Below are 17,817 nucleotides of genomic sequence, written 5' to 3'. Positions count from 1 at the left end.
CATGGAGACTGAACAAACCTGTTTGAAACCCCTCCTGTAGGATGCACAGTGAGGTGAGTCTGCCAGTGTAGAATGTGACAAGTGTGCAAACAAGCCTTGGTTTCCAGGAACATCAGTCTGCTGCCTGTGCTACATTGTGCATGTTACATTTACATAGAAATCTCGTTGCACCATTCAGTTGCCTTTCCTGCAAAGTCGGTGTCCACGTTCACTGAGACTCCCATGTGTGTGCACTTCTTTACCCTACTAAAAGAATGTCAATGTTCACTAAGGCCACCAGGCTTGCACCTCTAAGCTGCTAAGTCAGTGTCCACGTTCCCTGAGGTCACCAACCTTGCTCCCGTTTATACTGCGGAGTCATTGTCCACATTCTCTGAAATAATTCTTCTTGCGTCATTTTATTCTGCTAATGATTTCGCACATTTTTAGAAGCCACCAGCCTTGCACCTTTCTACCATCATGAGCCATTGCCTCCATTCAGGGAGGCCACCAGCCTTACACCTATGTACACTGCTGAGTCGTTGTCCGTATTCACGTAGGCCACTAGCCTTGTGCTTCTGCACACTATATAGTCATTGTCTACATGCACAGAGGCCACCAGCCTTACACCTCTGTACGCTCACAAGTTATCCACGTTCATGGAGACCACCAGCCTTGCACCTCTACACTTCTGAGCAATGGAGTGAACATTTTTAACCCCCACATTCACAGAAGCCACTTGCCCTGCACCTTTCTACACTTCCGAGTCATTGTGCACATGCACAGAGACAGCCAGTGCACTTCTGGAGTCAATGTCCATGTTCATGGAGGCCAAAGGCTTGCACATCTGTACACTTCTGAGCCATTGTCCATAGTCATTGAAACAACCATCCTTGGACCACTTTACACTACATTAATTGAGCCCACCAGCCTTAAACCCCTTTACACTGCTGAGTTGGTCACTACGTAAGCTGAAGCCTCCAGCCTTGGGCCTCTTTCCTGTGGACCAGGGTGTGGGCAGATGAAATGGATGCATGGACCCATGTCTGAGGTTCCTCTTTCTGCCTCTGAAAGCAGGTGGTGCAGACAGCCCTATCGGAGACTCAGGACCCTGAGGAGGTGTCGGTCACAGTGAAAGCCTTCATGACTGCTGACCTGCCCAATGAGCTGATTGAGCTGCTGGAGAAGATTGTGCTGGAGAACTCGGTGTTTAGTGAACACAGGTAAGCTTGGAGTTCCCTCTGTTGGATGAGGGTGAGGGTGAGGCTGCAGCTTGAGTTGTGGAGAGAAATGAGGATGGCAGTTCAAGTAGCAGATGAAGCAGGGAACCGGCTACCAAGAGTTCATGCTGCTGTAAACCTCTAATGTCACAGTTCTCTGATTGGGCCTCTTTCTTGCTGAAGCTAAACCTAACCTCACACATGCCCGATGACAACTAGTGTTCTATTTAACGAGCAGAAGATCTTCTGTGCTGTGCTATGTAAGACTGGAGTGACTTTCTATTCCCGTGTACACAAGCTCCACATGATGTGTTCCTCTGTTACACACGATATACTGTCCTTTACTCTCTGAGGTATGTGTGATCTCTGCTGCTGTGTAGAATAGAAGGCTTGTTTGTTAAACTGATTGATAAGTTCATCTCCTTCTGTTCAATCTCAAACAAGTGGGGCAAGTCCTTTTTCCTAGAATATGGGACTCGTAATTTCCCTTCCTAGAACTTGCAACCACGCCATCTGCTCCATTCCCTCATTGGAAAATGTGGCAAGTCTGTATCTCGTGCTCTGATCAGGAGTCTGGGAAAGGTCATTTGTTCCTGCTCTCTTTAGAATATGGAACTAGTTCCTTCTTGTCTAATCCTTCCTAAACCAGAGCTTGCAGTTAGTGCTGACCTGCCTGCTCCCATGTTTCAGAACACAAGTTTAACAGTCTCTCATGCCACATTCTAGCATATGGAGCATTGATGTCTATATTTTCTTATTCAAGAGTAGTCAATTTTCTCTGAAGAGGGGAAGCACCGTTTTCTTCTGCCTTGTTTGATAATTGTCTTTATCCTTACTTTATTTCCTCCAATCGAAGCATTTGCAGAAGATGCTGTCTGCTTTGTTTACCTGCCTCTCTCATTGCTGAAATGCTGTGTCTCTGTTCTCTGCCGTTATTTTCCAGAGAAGTGTCCTTCGACATACCTAACTAACAAGTGTGACTGTGCCACCTAGGCTTGGATTAATATCTATTACATTGTGGCCGCAAGTTTCCTTTTACTTGTATGCAGGTCCATTAAAATTCCAGCATATTTAAGTGTGGTCGGTTAAAAAGCCAGAGCTGGCCAAAGATGTCTCTCAAATATGGGGCCTTTTGGCAGCATTAACTAAACACAAATCTCCTGGTAACCAGGTTTAGATAGGGCGCACTACCGTAAGTAAGGGTTTAGTAACAATATCTCAAGTAAATTGCATGCCTCAAAGGGTGGAAAAGAGGTCTGTTACCAGACAACCCCACAACGCCCACGTGGTGGGCACTATACTAACTCACTAGCAATTCCTCCCTGAGCACTATCCAAAAAGTAAATTACAACATTAATTTAGGCAACCAAATGTTTCAAAATAGATACAGCCATACAACAATCTGTTTAACAACAATATTGTACTGGTAAGTCAGTTCAAAAGTAATGTCCTGCTTCAAATAATCAGTCCTTTATTCTGTCAAAGTTGTAGATACATCCAGTTTGTTCTTATGTAAACGATCCAACAGTGCAGTCATCCAATATGTTCTTATAAATTAATTGCCAAAAGATCCAAAGGATTTAGCCAGATTCTTCCTCTTTGCAGCCAACACGTGTTTTGTCATGCACTGATGTGTGCCTTAATGCCTTCATCAGGGCTCATAGCCTATGATCATAAAGTTCCTGGTAATAAAATTCTCGAGGTCCTATCCACACTGACCACCACACTGACCACTGTATTATTATGTCCGTAATTCAGATATTTAGAAAGTATTGTGATGCTCATTGGCAGTATAAAATATCCCCATCAATCCTGAGTTATCCCATAGGTTGTGATTAAGAGTACGTGACCATTTCCGACGTGTCCGTCACTCCTAGAAAGTTTTCACGTTGGCAGCTATGCTTGGATGCTTTTATCTTCAAAAGATGGCCATTTACCATATGGCTGCTGCTGTAGGTGGTATCAGTGAATTTCATTGCTGAAAAGCCGGATGTTTGATAGTCGCTTTCCATGTTCTTCTCTGTTGTTTCTGTATACTCCCTGGGTTGCCAGTTCTTTTTTCTGTTACTGAGGCTTAATTTTGTGCATTTTTCTATTTTCAGAAACCTGCAGAACCTTCTGATCTTGACAGCAATTAAAGCTGACCGCACACGTGTGATGGAGTACATCAACCGCCTGGACAACTATGATGCCCCGGATATCGCTAACATCGCCATCAGTAATGAGCTGTTTGAGGAGGCCTTTGCGATCTTCCGCAAGTTTGATGTCAACACCTCTGCCATACAGGTAAGCACAAGGAGGAGATACTGTTAAACAATCTTTCATTGAGAAATGTGGAATGAAAGGCTAACCTTCTGCACTTATCAGAAACACTGTCGCTGATTTCTTGGCTGATGAGACCCACTCTCTTCCCTTTTTTCAAATGTCTCTCTCAGAACTTGTAGCTCTCTAGCCTTTCTCTGCATGTAGGTTTATACTACAATGGTTTGTGCAGCTGAAGAATACGTTTGGAGAGTTGTTTACATACAGTTTTCATCTGCTTTTTCTAAACTGTTCTAGGAAATGTACCAAAACAGTAACATTTTGGATTTACAGGCCTGAGGTACATTACAAGTTGAGAGTTAGCTTTGCAGGGGCTGCCGCTTAGGAACTGGTTACTTTGGCTATTCTGGCTTGTCTGTGCTGAGTGGTAGCAGTGGTACAGCCCAGGACAGGTAGATCAGCAGGTCTGAGAATTTTTGGGGTTCAATAAGATCCTTATCTTGGCATAAAACACTCATTTAGGATGGAAGTGAAGCATTACTTCCAGAATGAATGGTTAATGTGTCTGTAGTGTACTGACAAGATATATTACATGCTAACACCGATTATCTTTTTAGGTATAGTAGTGTATAGTCTATACAGACTGGGACAGCAGATTAATCCTCCAGGTTGTGGATGATCTGCATACATAAAGTAGACGTTTGTAGATTACATTAATTGTCATTCTGTGTGAGTTATGAAAACTATGCCAAATATTTTTTTGAATGTGCTTTCCATTTAATAGAAGCTGAATCTCTCTGCAATGAGCTTTAGGTGAAGGGTTAGTGTGGTGCCGGCATGTGTGAATCTTTGTTGTCTTTCTCTTGGCCAGGTTCTCATTGAACATATCGGGAACCTGGACCGCGCATACGAGTTTGCTGAAAAGTGCAACGAGCCTGCGGTGTGGAGCCAGCTGGCGCGAGCACAGCTCCAGAAAGACCTTGTGAAGGAAGCTATTGACTCTTACATAAAGGCGGATGATCCTTCAGCATACATGGAGGTGGTTCAGGCTGCCAGCAAGAACAGTAAGCTGTCCTGCACGCTCCATGGTTGCAATAATGAGCTTATTGGGTAACAAGCAGACAGTGCCTGGCAGACTGTAATCAGATTACGGCTTATCATGCAGTTAGCCTAATTAAGAGAGATGATATCTGGCTTCCACCATGTGCTGTCCTAGCCTCCTCCTAAAACTGAACTGTGCAAGACCTTATCACAGCCAGTGTTGCACGTGTGTTGCATAACTCCCATAAGGATCAGTGTTGCTGCCTTTTACAACATTTGTTTAAGGTCACTCCTCTCAGAGTCTCTGTTAATTTATAAGAAACCACTCAGATTGTCTTCCTTCTGCACACACAGTTCCAAATGCTTTACTAAAAATCTGGGACCCCATGCTTTCAGGCAGCCTGTCATTCTTAGGCTATTGAGTTCATCATCGTTCTGCTCTACCTGTAGTGCCAGAGACAATATACCATTAGAGGCATCTCATTAAGACCTGACTCTTAAAGTGGCTATTCATGTTAGTTCTTCTGGTCTCACTTGTTTAGAGGGTAAAGATTTAGGGGCATGTATTTCTGGTTTGATACCCTGCAACCGAAAATGTAATCCCATTGATAAAACTGTCTGATTCAGACCCACACTTAGCACAATTCACTACTAAAACATGCAGACAATCTGATTATGCTTATTACCAAGGGACTGTGGCAGCAGCAATTTTGGTCATACCTGCTGATTAGGGAAAGACACATAGCTTGCATGGCATCAACTACGCCATTTGAGCCAGCCAGCTTTAAATCTTTTTGTTCTGAAGAAGTGATTTGCCATATCTACATTTTGGACTAGATTTCACATATAAATGTAGTCAGTGACCTGTACCTGTGCCCTAGAATTTGAGCGTGTTCCATCAGCTTCAGTTTCCTCACATAGTTACAAAGTAGTCTACGTAGGCTTTAAGTACTCATACCTTTTCATGTGGGCTTAAGTTTGACAATCTTTCTTAAAGTAATGTTACCCCAGTGAGTTGATCAGTCATATGAATTTACCGAAGGTGTTTCATGTTTGTTTTGTTTTCAGAAATCGACCTGTGCTTTAGTATTATTACACCAAAAGTGTACATACCCCCATCCTGACACTGCGAATGTCAATCGACCTCCCCACTGAGCCTCTTTAGTGAAAACATGAGTGTTAGCCTTTTTACCTGTACACATATGAGGAAGACTAACTTTCTGCTCTCCACAGTAAGCTTTCCCAGGAGCAAATGGGTCACAAACAAAGGGGGCAGGGAGAAGAGCGTCAGAGAACAAGTATCCATAAATGCAATGTTCCTGTGACCTTGTCTGATGCTTGTTCTGCACCGAGCATGCTGCATTTTCTTTGTTAGAGGAGGTCATCTGAATTCTACTTTAAGATGATTACGCATTCATTTCCGTTAAGTGGACCAGAGTGCCTCAGTGGCACCAAATGGGTGCTTTAACATCCCTGTATTGTAATAAAAAGACCGCTTTTCTTTGGAAATGTAAGGATATGTTCGTTAATGACAGGCAGTTGAATCCAAGTTCTACCTCCTGGTAAGTCTTTATCTTGAAGGAGATGCTCCAGTAGCTTACACCTAGAGTGCGCTTAATTCTGAAAAGTATTTATTTTGGAAACTCATGTGACCTCTCACATTAGTTAAAAGATAGTGGGGTTTTAAAAACTCCTTTCAGTGCATACTTAAGACTTCCCCTGGGCGTCCGTTCCCTGAGCTTTATGAATTCCAACCTTTTCTCCCTACCCAAGACACCCTCAGATTTACCCAAAATAAGTGGATGCAAATCTTTCCCCCCATGAATTTCTAAAATCCTAACCTTGGTAATTTAATAGAGTTCTGTCTAGCACGACGTTGATGCAGCTTGAACAAGGACAACCCAATATGCCCACGGGACATGAGTCAATACATATCTATCTAATCACAATTTTGCTCAGCATCAAGTCTTTGTTCTCCCCAGCATCAATTCATCACAGTTCAGCATGCTGTTCATGTAATGTAGTTCAGCATACCACACATAAATTACTCTTCTGTTTGCTATCCGATTTTTTTAAAATTGTTTATGCCACTATTTCATTTCAGTTTCGATCACCATGAATTTATCCCAGTTCTACTCACCAGGACTTTTCACAGTATTGCCGTCAGCCCCGTTTTTCTGCTTATCAAAGTTTATCATAGGTGAATCGAATTTGAACATGCAGGGAAAGAAGTATATCTATTTAGGTGTTTTGTATAGGGCTGGTGTATCCTCTTGTGATCACGTCAGTGGGTTTTTTGTAAACAAAAATATATTTCACATTTAAATAATGTATTTTCCTGCAGGCAATTGGGAAGATCTGGTTAAGTTTTTGCAGATGGCAAGGAAAAAGTCCAGAGAGTCCTACGTGGAGACCGAACTCATCTTTGCTCTGGCAAAGACCAACCGCTTGGCAGAATTGCAGGAGTTTGTCAGTGGACCCAACAATGCTCATATCCAGCAGGTACATCGAGTTTTGTGACCGCCTGACCAGCTTGGTCTTCAGCACACTGTAACTCATGATCTATATGTGTTTTCCGCCTTTCATAGATTAAGAACCTAACAGGTTATTCCTTTGAAAATGACACATACAAATATTTGTTGTAGGATAGTCCTGGTGTCTACTTGCAAAAACTTCTGTAATGGAGAAACATATATCTTTTTGCTTTGTTTAAGTCAGTTTTTACTGAGTAGGCTTTACATTGATATACTTATTTTATTTTGCAATGTGAGAATATTCTGATCTCACATATTCTGCATTATTCCACTATCTAGTGATTGGGTCCAGAATTCTTCGTAGTCTATTTTTCATAAGTATGCCTGGAGACCCTTGTGAGTGGTGCATATTTTCAGATTTCTTTCCCACCATTGAGTCTGGAAGCAGGACAGGAGGAGCTTCAATATTCGGAAGATACATCGACGTATTGTCGAGGGAAACCATGAGGGAGAGAGCCGGTTTGAAATACAAAATACCAGAAGGAATACAGATGTGATGTGTTTTCCATTGAAAGATTACTTTCAAAGAATTGATCATGTGGCCAGAGAATGTGCATCCAGGTACCTCGGGCCTTTGGGGGAGATGGTTAACACTCCCATTAGAGTTTGTTTGTGTTGCCATCACAAGTTCGCACAGTAAAACAGTCACAAAGTTTGCAACTTGTGCCTAAAGAAATATTTAAGCGCTGATGGTTGCAAAGCCAGCACCAAATTTCAGTCAAAAATGTTGAAAGCTAGATTGAAACGACGATAGTGACAATACTCTGTAATAGTCATAGGAAAAGCAAAATTCACAGAAGTGTAGATTTATATATATATATTCAATAAGGACAACCCTATATGCCCACGGGACAGGAGTCAATACATATCTATCTAATCACAATGTCACATGGGACTGTAAGCCCACAAAGTATATACAACAGGTCTCCAAGCTAGACCTAAAAATGGGACATATGGCTGCAATCCAGTGTGGCCACCAGCAACCTGGAGGAAATTGAAGATCTGATGCAGCATTTCCTGGAACAGTATTAGAAAGGGGCAAAAATAGTCATACTGGAGGATAGGATTATGTCAGACATGCCTCAAGTCAGTTCTTATGCTGCGGACACTGCAAGTAGACCGATGTGTACTGGACAAAACACTGAGGAGGCAATCCTATTTCGAGTTTTGGGGTTCGAACTGGAAGTCGTCATCTTTCATCAACATGCCATTCACAGAGGAACACCTGTTTGTACCAAATATTGACAAGACCTTGCAACAAATCAAAAGATGACACTACCAAACCAATGAGGTGCCTTTATGAGAGGTAATTGCATACCAGAAGACCATTGGGCAGTGGCGCCTTTCAGTCAGTTCAAGGTTGCAAGAGCAACAACTTAAAGACAGTACCAGTCTACACCACAGCAACTTTTTTCGTGGCAGGGCAAGAGGTCAGAACTGAATGGGCTTGGGTTCCACAGCGAAGTAGCTCGCTCACACCCACTCCTCTCCTGCCCCCTACACAAGCACCGCCATTGTGGGCATGATAGGGGGATTCCTTGCTAGGTAAGGAGCAATCTCCTCAGACGAGTGGATTATCAACATTATATGAAACAGATATTGCATCAAACTGATCAAAAGACCACTATAGGTGCAACCGAAGGCAAAGAGGCACAGCAGACACTAACTCCTGCTTTCAACAAGATGTGCAAGAACTCTTGCAAAATAAAGCTATAGAAAAGGTACCCAGAGAGCAGGTCAATAAGGGCAGATGTACTCTGCATACTTCCTGTTGCCAAATGAGGATAAATCTTTGATGTTAGACCTTCAACTGTTAAACAAAAACATACACAGTGATTAAATAAGACCTCATTGCAGGAGGTCATTCCACTATTAACGAAGGGAGACTTCATACCCACTAAAGACCTCCCGGACATGTACCTGCATATTCCAATGAGCAGCAAAGATAAGCAGTTGCTCCGATTTGCTACGGACAAAGTACAATATCAATTCTGAGTATTGCCATTTGGGATAAAATCTGCACCCAGATTATTCATAAAGTGCTTGAAGGAATTAATGTATGAGCAACTAGTAAAGGCGAGCTTGTAACAACAATTCCGGAAGGACATCCAAACAGTAACACACCTGCTTCACACACTAAAATTCTATATAAATCTGGAGTAAACATTCCCATTACCAGACCAGGAGAAGGGCTTTCTGGGTGCAACACTGAGTTCAAGGGAAGTAGTAGATGACCGAGTTCTGGAATTCAATGAGCAAACTCACCTTTAGTGGAGGGGACAGTCTCTTTACAGAGAGAAGTATGATAAAAACGAATGGACTTGACGGCATCCTGTATATCGCTTATTCCTCGTGCCAGGTTACTTATATGCCCAATGCAGGAGTGTCGTCTAAGCAAATGGTCACAGGCCTCATGGAGTTGGAAGGATCTTGTGCTTGTCACACAGACTGTTCAGAAAGAGATACAGTAGTGTTACATGAAAAACATCATGATAGGAAGACCAATCACGTATCCAACTACCACGGTGACCATTACGATGGATGTATCCACAAAGTGTAGGAGGTTGATGTACCTCAATATCATAGGGACATCGAGCCCTACAGAAGCAGTGGAACTCCTAAATGTATCAGAACTGGAGACAGTCGTCTTGGTGCTGAGAACCATTCACATACTAAAAGGAAAAACAGTCCAGAAACAGGCAAACACAACTAAAATGTTCTACCTCAACAAGCAGTAGTAACAAGATCATATGTACTTTTTAAATCACCCAGTACATCTGGAAATGGGCCCTTCAAAAGGCTGTAGCCCTGGTGGTGGGACACCTGCCTTGGGCATACAACGTAGAAGCAAGAAGACTAAGCAGACGAGAGATCTTCACATGAGTGGGAAATAAAAAATTAGGTGTTTATGTTTATGTTTTTGAGATTTTTATTGCGCACGAATACCCTAGGGTGTCTCGGCGCATGCAGAACTTCCTAATAACAGAAGGCATCTAAAAGGATCACTAGTTGAATAACCAAGTCTTACGGGCACCTACACATGACAAAGGGCACATTTTAAACCAAATCTTCTCTGCTGAACCAGTTACCATATCCTCCCTCGCCCCAGTCCTTTGGTCAGACCATTTTTTAGCCAATTTTCAGATTGCACATCTCACAGCGACCCCACGCGATGGTCAGTTGCGCGAGGTTCGCACTTCCAGAGCCTTTCACAAAATCTCTCCAGCCATGCTCACTCAGGCCTTAGAGACCTATCCGTGCGTACTCACAGGCAAGCTGGGTGACGATGTCAACCTTTTTCAGGACTGGCTTACTGCACGTTTCGCAGCCCTCGCTCCGCCGCGGAAGGCTTGACCACTTCCGGCAAAAGCTTCTGCCCCCTGGTTCTCTGCAGCCTTGGCGGGCAAAAGAAGGTACTGCAAGAAGCTCGAAAGAGATTGGCGGAAGCAGTATGATTCAACCTCCAAGCAGACTTACAGAGCAGCTGTGAAAGAATATCATAAGGATATTACAGCAGAAAAGAAATCCTATCTAGCTAGAAGGATTGAGGAAGCAGATAGCTCCTGTAAAGAAATATTTAAGATTGTTAAAGAGTTTATTTCTCCCACCTGCTGTATCCCCACGTCTTCCTTTTCGGAACCATGGATAACTGAACTAGCAGAATTTTTCACCAACAAAATTCTCACGATCCAAGCGACCTTGAAGGGAACGGATAATATCTCTGATTCAAACTCCAATCCTGGTGATTCCCCCGTCCCCTGGTCATTCCATTCCGACTCAGTCACAGCTACTACCGGTCCTATCCTGGACTGTTTTCCAGCTTTGGAGCTCCATATCTCGTTGGACCTCCTGGTTAATTTGAAATCCGGTTCTCCCTTAGATCCTTGCCCCGCCAAATTTCTTGCGACCTTGGCCCCCGTTCTTAACCCTATTATTAACCCCATTATTAATCTGTCTCTTAGCACAGGCGAGGTTCCCACTCCCTGGAAGCAGGCCCTCGTCCTTCCCCTTATTAAAAAGCCTAACATGGACCCGAAACTTCACTCTAATTATAGACCAATCTCATTGCTGCCCGCTCTGGCGAAAATAGCAGAGAAGCATGTACACACCACCCTATCCCACTTTTTAGAGTCTAACTCCTTACTTCATCAGTCACAGTCCGGGTTTAGATCTAACCTGAGTACTGAAACTGCTTTACTCGAGGTTACTGAGGCTGTGAAGGAAATTCTGGATAGGGGTGGAAAGGCCATGCTTATCATGCTCGATCGGTCGGCGGCCTTTGACACCGTTCCCCATGACCTTCTCCTTACTAGACTTTGGGAGATAGGTCTTAGGGGAACGGTGTTCAAATGGTTCCAATCCTTTCTGGCCAACCGCAGACAAACGATCTGGGCCCCCCCTTTCTCCGCCGTGATGCCGCAGCTTGAGGTAGGGGTCCCGCAGGGTTCTATACTCAGCCCCTCCCTCTTTAATATCTTCCTGACACCCTTAGCTGCGCTAGCGGAGGAGCATGGGGCCCAGATAGTCTTCTATGCGGATGACACTCAGCTCTTGTTCACATGTGACAAGGGCTGTGACTTCGACAGGGCTGCCATTCGGAGGTGTCTTGAGGCTGTGTTTGGTTGGTTTGGGAAGAGCGGCCTCAATTGCAACTCTGACAAGTCCGAGATCCTTTTCTTTGGTTGTCCCGCCGACCTGAGATGGAAGGAATGGTGTTCTTCGGCCATGTTCCCGCCAGCCGGTGATTCTGTAACAGCAAAGAATCTGGGCATCCAGGTGGATAACACTCTCTCCTTTAACCCCTTCCGTGCGGGCGGTTTTCCCCGCCCATGCTGACTCCGCCTTGCGCGGGCGGAGTCATGACGGAACGGTTCCGTCATCCGCACAGCTCACCCGTAGTGCATGACGGAACCGTTCCGTCAGCAGCATGGAAGGGGTTAAGGCTCAAGTAGCAGGACTTACGGGGAAGTGTTTTGCCATCTTAAGGATGCTGAGGAAGTTTTTGCCGTTCCTATCCTTGGAGCACAGAAAGATCACGGTGAAGGCGCTGATAGAATCGCGCTTAGACTACTCTAACATCCTCTATCTAGGCCTCCCCGAGTATCTCCTGACTCGTCTTCAGGTTGTCCAGAATTCGGCAGCCAGGGCCATTTATGGCCTAACCAGAAGAGCTAGGGCCAGCGACCTTCTTAGAGCGTTGCACTGGCTGCCGGTTCATAAACACATCACTTTCAAGACCTTAACGATGGTGTTTAAAGCTCTACATAACATCGGAGCAATGTATCTACAAAAAAGGGTCAACTTCTACTTTCCATCCAGACCCTTGAGGTCAGCTGCCTTGGCCAAGGCAATCGTGCCGGCAGTTCGACGTGCACGATGTGGAGGACGTTCCTTTAACTACCTTGCTCCACGTCTTTGGAACGAGTTACCTCTGACCTTACGCGCTAGCTCTAACCTGCTCGCATTTAGAAAGGAGCTCAAGACTTTTCTCTTTTCCCAATAATTCTTTTTTTCTTCTGAGCACTTTCCTTCGCCGGTGGTATTCTTTGTTGGTTGCTGGTGTTTGTTCTTGATCTGCAGCGCCGGGACGCACTTCGGAGCAGCTGTGCGCTATACAAAACCCCCAGTAACATAACATAACAAGAGCTTGCGGAACATGATGAGAGTAGGGCAAGTTTTTATAGCCAATGGGAGGGAGTTCCACAGCCTGGGGGTTGCTACCAAGAAGCGCCTGTCTCCCCATGTGGTGGTTCTGGTGCGTGGCACCGGGAGCATGTGTGTGGAGGCTGATCGTAAAGATCTTTTGGGAACATAGATTCGGAAGGTGTCCTTCAGGAACCTAGGTCCTGAATCATGAATGGCTTTATAGGCGATGCAAAGAGCCTTGAACTTTATCCAACTCTTTACTCTCAGCCAGTGTAGGTGGTATATGGCTGCGGAAGTGGGGTGACGAGTTGGAACGCCGAGCAGTATTCTAGCTGCCGCGTTCTGCACTGATTACAGCTTGGATATAACCTGCTCCTGAGCATTGAGGAAAAGGGCCTTGCCGTAGTCCATTTTTGAGAAGACAAGCGTGGTGATTAAGGTTTTTCCTGCAGTTGAGGGGAGATACGGCAGCAACTTCTTGATTTTCCTCAACATATAGAAAGAGGATGCCGCCACAGCGTTGACATGATGCTTAAAAGACAGTTTATCATCGAACATGATGCCGAGATTCCTGACCTTGGTTACTGGTGTGGGGGGGAGGACCCATATCACTGGGCCACCAGGTCGCAGACCACTCAGGAGAGAGCCTGCCGAAGGTCAGCACCTCGGTCTTATCCGAGTTCAATTTTAAACTGTTATCCGCCATCCAAGAGCTGATGGCCATCATCCCTTCCTGGAATCTAGCGGCGACTGCGAGACCATCTTTTTGAACTGCCAGCACCAGTTGGGTGTCATCGGCATAGGTGGTTAGCCGTAGCCCATGAGCTTTTATAACCCTCGCCAAGTCTGCCACATATATATTGAATAATGTGGGGCTTAGTGAGGATCCCTGAGGGACCCCGCAAAGAAGAGTGAAAGTGGGCAAGTAGAAATTACCCAGTTTCACCGCTTGAGTTCGGTTGGCCAGAAACGAGGCAATGAGATCTTTTGCGCGATGAGTTACCCCCATGGATGCGACACGGTCGACCAGGATGGAGTGGTCGACCGTGTCGAAGGCGGCGGACAGATCAAGGAGTACCAGGACCACGCCCCCCCCCTGATCCATGATGGTCCCGATCTCATCGGAAGCCTTTATCAAGGCCGTTTCTGTGCCATGATATTTCCTGAACCCGAACTGAGTATCATCTAAAAGATCGTGATGGTCAATGAACTCAGATCGTTGCAGGTTCATAACCGACTCAAATATTTTGGCCGGGAAAGGTAGGCAAGCAATAGGCCTATAGCTGGCCGAGTCAGTGGGGTCTAGCTGCAAGGAGTGTTTTGAACATAGGGAACAACACACAGATCTTTTTGCAATGCCAGAAAACCTGGAGTGCCAAAAGTTCGCTTAGAGTTACCCACATCATGCCTTATCCTATTGGCAATAAGCAAGCGCAGGCAATCATCAATGACTCAAATCTTGATGGAACCATAATGGGGAAGGTAGACTAGTTACTATAACCCCATGGATATGTCACTGAGAGCTGTATTAAAACGAACACATTTGTAGCACCTTCTGACAATGCTGGCGAAGCAAGTATGCCACCCAGAGCCAGCAACCTCATATTAGCGATGTGGCTCCAGAGAACTTAGAATTTGGACACTTAGGTCTTCCACAAAAAAGCATGGAAATAGAAGAGACTCCAGAAGGCCAACAAAAACGTGCTACATTGCAAAGTGGGAGAGATATGTTTATTGGTGCAACAGCAATGATTTATTAGACAGTAGAACACAAGACAGTAAGGTTATTAGCTGCCATACCTACCTTCTAAATGAGGTCTTCCCCTACAAATCAGTATTGGTCCATCTGGTGGCCTTTGTTGCATACACTCGGATTCATATAAGAAAAAACTACTTTACTGGGTGTCGGAGGGACGGTCGGAAACAGAAGCGACGAGGCTGTATGGGTTGAATATTGTAGTGTTTTATTGAATTAGATCAACCCTGTAGCAGGACTTTAAATGGAACAAAAAATGATAGTCTTGGAATAATGTAGTCTAGGGTCTTAGAACGTAGGAAAACGATGAGTCTCTTGGGCTGGTGTCATCCAAAGGGGTTTGTCATGATCTGTAGACTGCCTCGTCCTCTCTTGGAGTTGTGGCTTCCCCCGGGGTTCAGCTCGAAAATGGAAGAAAAAAGAAAACGGGGGTCACTGCCCATGCCCTGCTTTTCTTATTTTATCTACCGTCACCACACCATGTGAAATTGGGGTTGTATGAAGAGGGGGGGTCGAAAAGGGTTTCCTTTACTCTTATTGCACAAAGGAAAAAATATGATTCAGTAGGAAGCGGATAGGATAGAGGCAGGGAAGTGCTCAAGGAGTTTCCTACAACTGGTCATGCAACTGGTGTTGTCGAGGAGTGATACTAATAATAACAAAAACATCAATTCAATTGGTGCTCCCAGTTCTATTTAAAACCCTTGTTGCTCCCCTGTCACTCCCCTCCCACACTGCTCCCGCAGTACTTGTTCACGTACCCGTTTGAGCCACAACTCTCCTTAGTTGTGGCGGCTCCTGCGTGTCCCCCGGGCTCCACCAATCTTCTGTCCAGATGTCTGGTTCTTCTGGACTCTCTGGTGCGGTCTCCTCGGGTGCTCTCCAAGCGTTGCGGCGTCCTCCACTCGGTCGGGCTTGACGTGCTGGTTCTTCCGGAACGATTGGCTTCTGGGTCACTGTGGTCGCGCTGTGGGGCGGGGAAAAGAGCCTCGGTTATGGAAGTATCAGGGAGCCTGTCTTCTTCGTCATGCGGACGGCAAGGAGTCCACTCTGTTGTCGTCTTATCGTGTCCCGCATCGTCCCCCGCCTCACACTGGTCCAGTAATCAAGAGATTTCTAGAGGGAATGAAGAGACTATGTCCACTATGGGCAGGACCCGCGCCTACATGCAATTTAAACTTAGTTCTCACTATGTTGATAAGATTACTTTATACCAATGTATTGGGGGAGAACTCAATTTTTTGATCCTACATACAGCCTTTTCAGGATCTATCATGTCACTGCGAAGAGTGAGTGAATTGCAAGTGCTGACTACAGAGCAATGTTACTTGCAAATACACAAGGACAGAGTGATTTTGAGGGCAACTACTCAATTCCTCCCAAAGGTCCTTGTGCGCCAGTCCATTCAGCTACCTAATTTCTTTCAGTACCCAAAGACACATGCAGAAAGCACGCATAAATCATTTCATTCTACATCTAAAAGTACAAAATCTGCCTACCCTTCCTTTCTGTGGAAATCAGATTTGTTCACACTACCTTCTTCAGGACATACATATTAAAAATAAGAACTTATAACTGATGGTCTCCAAGTATATATGAACCTCTATAGTTTCGGAGGAATAAACTGCATTCAGGCACTTTGTCTGCTCCTGGTAAAACGTGTCTTGATTGGATGACCGGGACTGTGTTCTCCACTTGTTAAAATTACTTGCTTTGAGTAAGACAATGCATCTGTTGTTTCAAAGAACATTGTTTGTGGCCTCTTTGTTTTTATACACATGTACTTCTGGTTCTACCTTGAAACTCTCCTTTATACAAATTATTGGATATAATTCCACCCACGGATTCAGTTTTCTTGTGAATATAATTAAATTGATAGGTAGTCACCTGGACCCGGTTGGATTTTCTGCCTCCAAGGCCAATGCAGTCTTGTTACACAAAGCTTCGTCACACGATCTCTAAGCAGGTATAAAGGTTCCTATACACCTGGAGACCATCAGTTAGAAGTTCTTGATTTTAATATGTATGTCCTAAAGAAGGTAATGTTAGCCAACCTGATTTCCACCGAAACATAGCTTCGACAGAATGTTCTACTTTTGTACCTAGAAGTATAATGAAATTATTTGTGTATTTTAAACATGAATATGAGGTCTACAAATCATTTTTAATAAATCCTATTACCTGCATGGGACAGTGAGGCAATTTTGTTGCATTTCATCCCCTATGTGTACTCCCTTGAAATTTTAATTGATGTGCCCAAAAAGAAGTATAAAAATACGAAGATAGTATGAAAGGGAAATCAACTTTTCAGTTTGTGCTGCTTTCTCAGTCTGTTCTTCTCAGTAACATGACCAGAACGGCTTTTGTATTCTTCCTCTCTTTAAATACACACACCTTCTTGTCACTTGGCCAAGTACCACGGAGATTTTCCTTCAGTCCCATCAGTTTCTTAAAATGTTGCCTCTCTTGTCTTCTCATCTATGTCACTCTGCTGTAGACGGGAACAATTAGCCTAAAGAAAGTCTTAACTGTTCTTTGGATTGCCCAAATATGCAGTTTTTGTGCCCTCCAATGCCACACCCTTTTTTCAAACTTTGGTTAATAGTCTTAACTTTTTGTACTTTGTCAATCCAGGTGGGATGACAGGGACCACATATGATTCTGAAACAGTATCATTATTGCAGGCATGTTTACTTTTTCCGGGAGTGCTTAATTTGCCATATAGGTGTTATACACTTGAAAAACCATCATCAAGGTGTTCTACCTGGGCTCTGCGTCTTGAAATCTTTTGTTGCCCAACTTCAGCTTACAAAAAGGGTAACCTTTGTTGCCTCATTCTGCAGACATTGTTCCTTTTTTTTATTGTCTGCAGTGTTTCTTCAGTTGAAAACACTTTCTTTATGTCGTAGTGTGTGTCAGTTTCTTGATTAAATGTGAGAGGGACTTTCTCTTTTGTTAGTCGTTACCTTCTGACGTGACCTCCTCACACAGCAGTAATGTACATTGTGGCTGGATGAATTATCTGATATCTTTAATACTTTTCAATTTATACCCTTAGCAAGATAATGTTGTGGATCCCCTGCTTTGACAATTTGGTTTAGCTCTATTGCTAGCCTCCATTTTGCCATTCCAATTAAGTAGTTGTTTTGTGGGTTGAGTTCCAGTTTTTATTAACTTATGAAGATCCATTCCTCTCTCTCCTCTCCTCAGCTCAGCTGTAGAAGGTCTCCTTGCTGTCACAATCCTCTTGACTACGATAATATGTAGGACGCAAGGTCGATGGAGGTGGTTATGATCTAGCGCCTGTAATTTTGCCCTTGGTATGCAAATCCTCTCTGGGGGATTTTAGGTGGAGCAGTTGTATTTGCTAATGCTTCTT

At 44.2% G+C, this 17,817-nt stretch overlaps 1 protein-coding gene across 4 annotated transcripts in view; it reads left to right on the top strand.

The window, feature by feature from the left end:
- Positions 1-17,817, top strand: part of LOC147678987 (clathrin heavy chain 1-like) — a 393,670-nt gene that overhangs the window by 222,353 nt on the left and 153,500 nt on the right. For 2 of the 4 annotated variants that reach the window (XM_086942714.1, XM_086942712.1), the window contains exons 19-22: positions 1,057-1,202; positions 3,302-3,485; positions 4,333-4,525; positions 6,847-7,004. In XM_086942714.1, coding sequence (XP_086798840.1) covers positions 1,057-1,202; positions 3,302-3,485; positions 4,333-4,525; positions 6,847-7,004 — 681 coding nt within the window. Of the gene's footprint in view, positions 1-1,053; positions 1,203-3,301; positions 3,486-4,332; positions 4,526-6,846; positions 7,005-17,817 lie in introns of all 4 variants that reach the window. The other 2 variants (XM_086942713.1, XM_086942711.1) reach the window with 1 other exon arrangement.

Source organism: Lissotriton vulgaris, chromosome 11 (assembly GCF_964263255.1).
Source record: "Lissotriton vulgaris chromosome 11, aLisVul1.2, whole genome shotgun sequence".
NCBI lineage: Eukaryota > Metazoa > Chordata > Amphibia > Caudata > Salamandridae > Lissotriton > Lissotriton vulgaris.
This window is presented reverse-complemented; position numbering and strand designations above follow the sequence as displayed.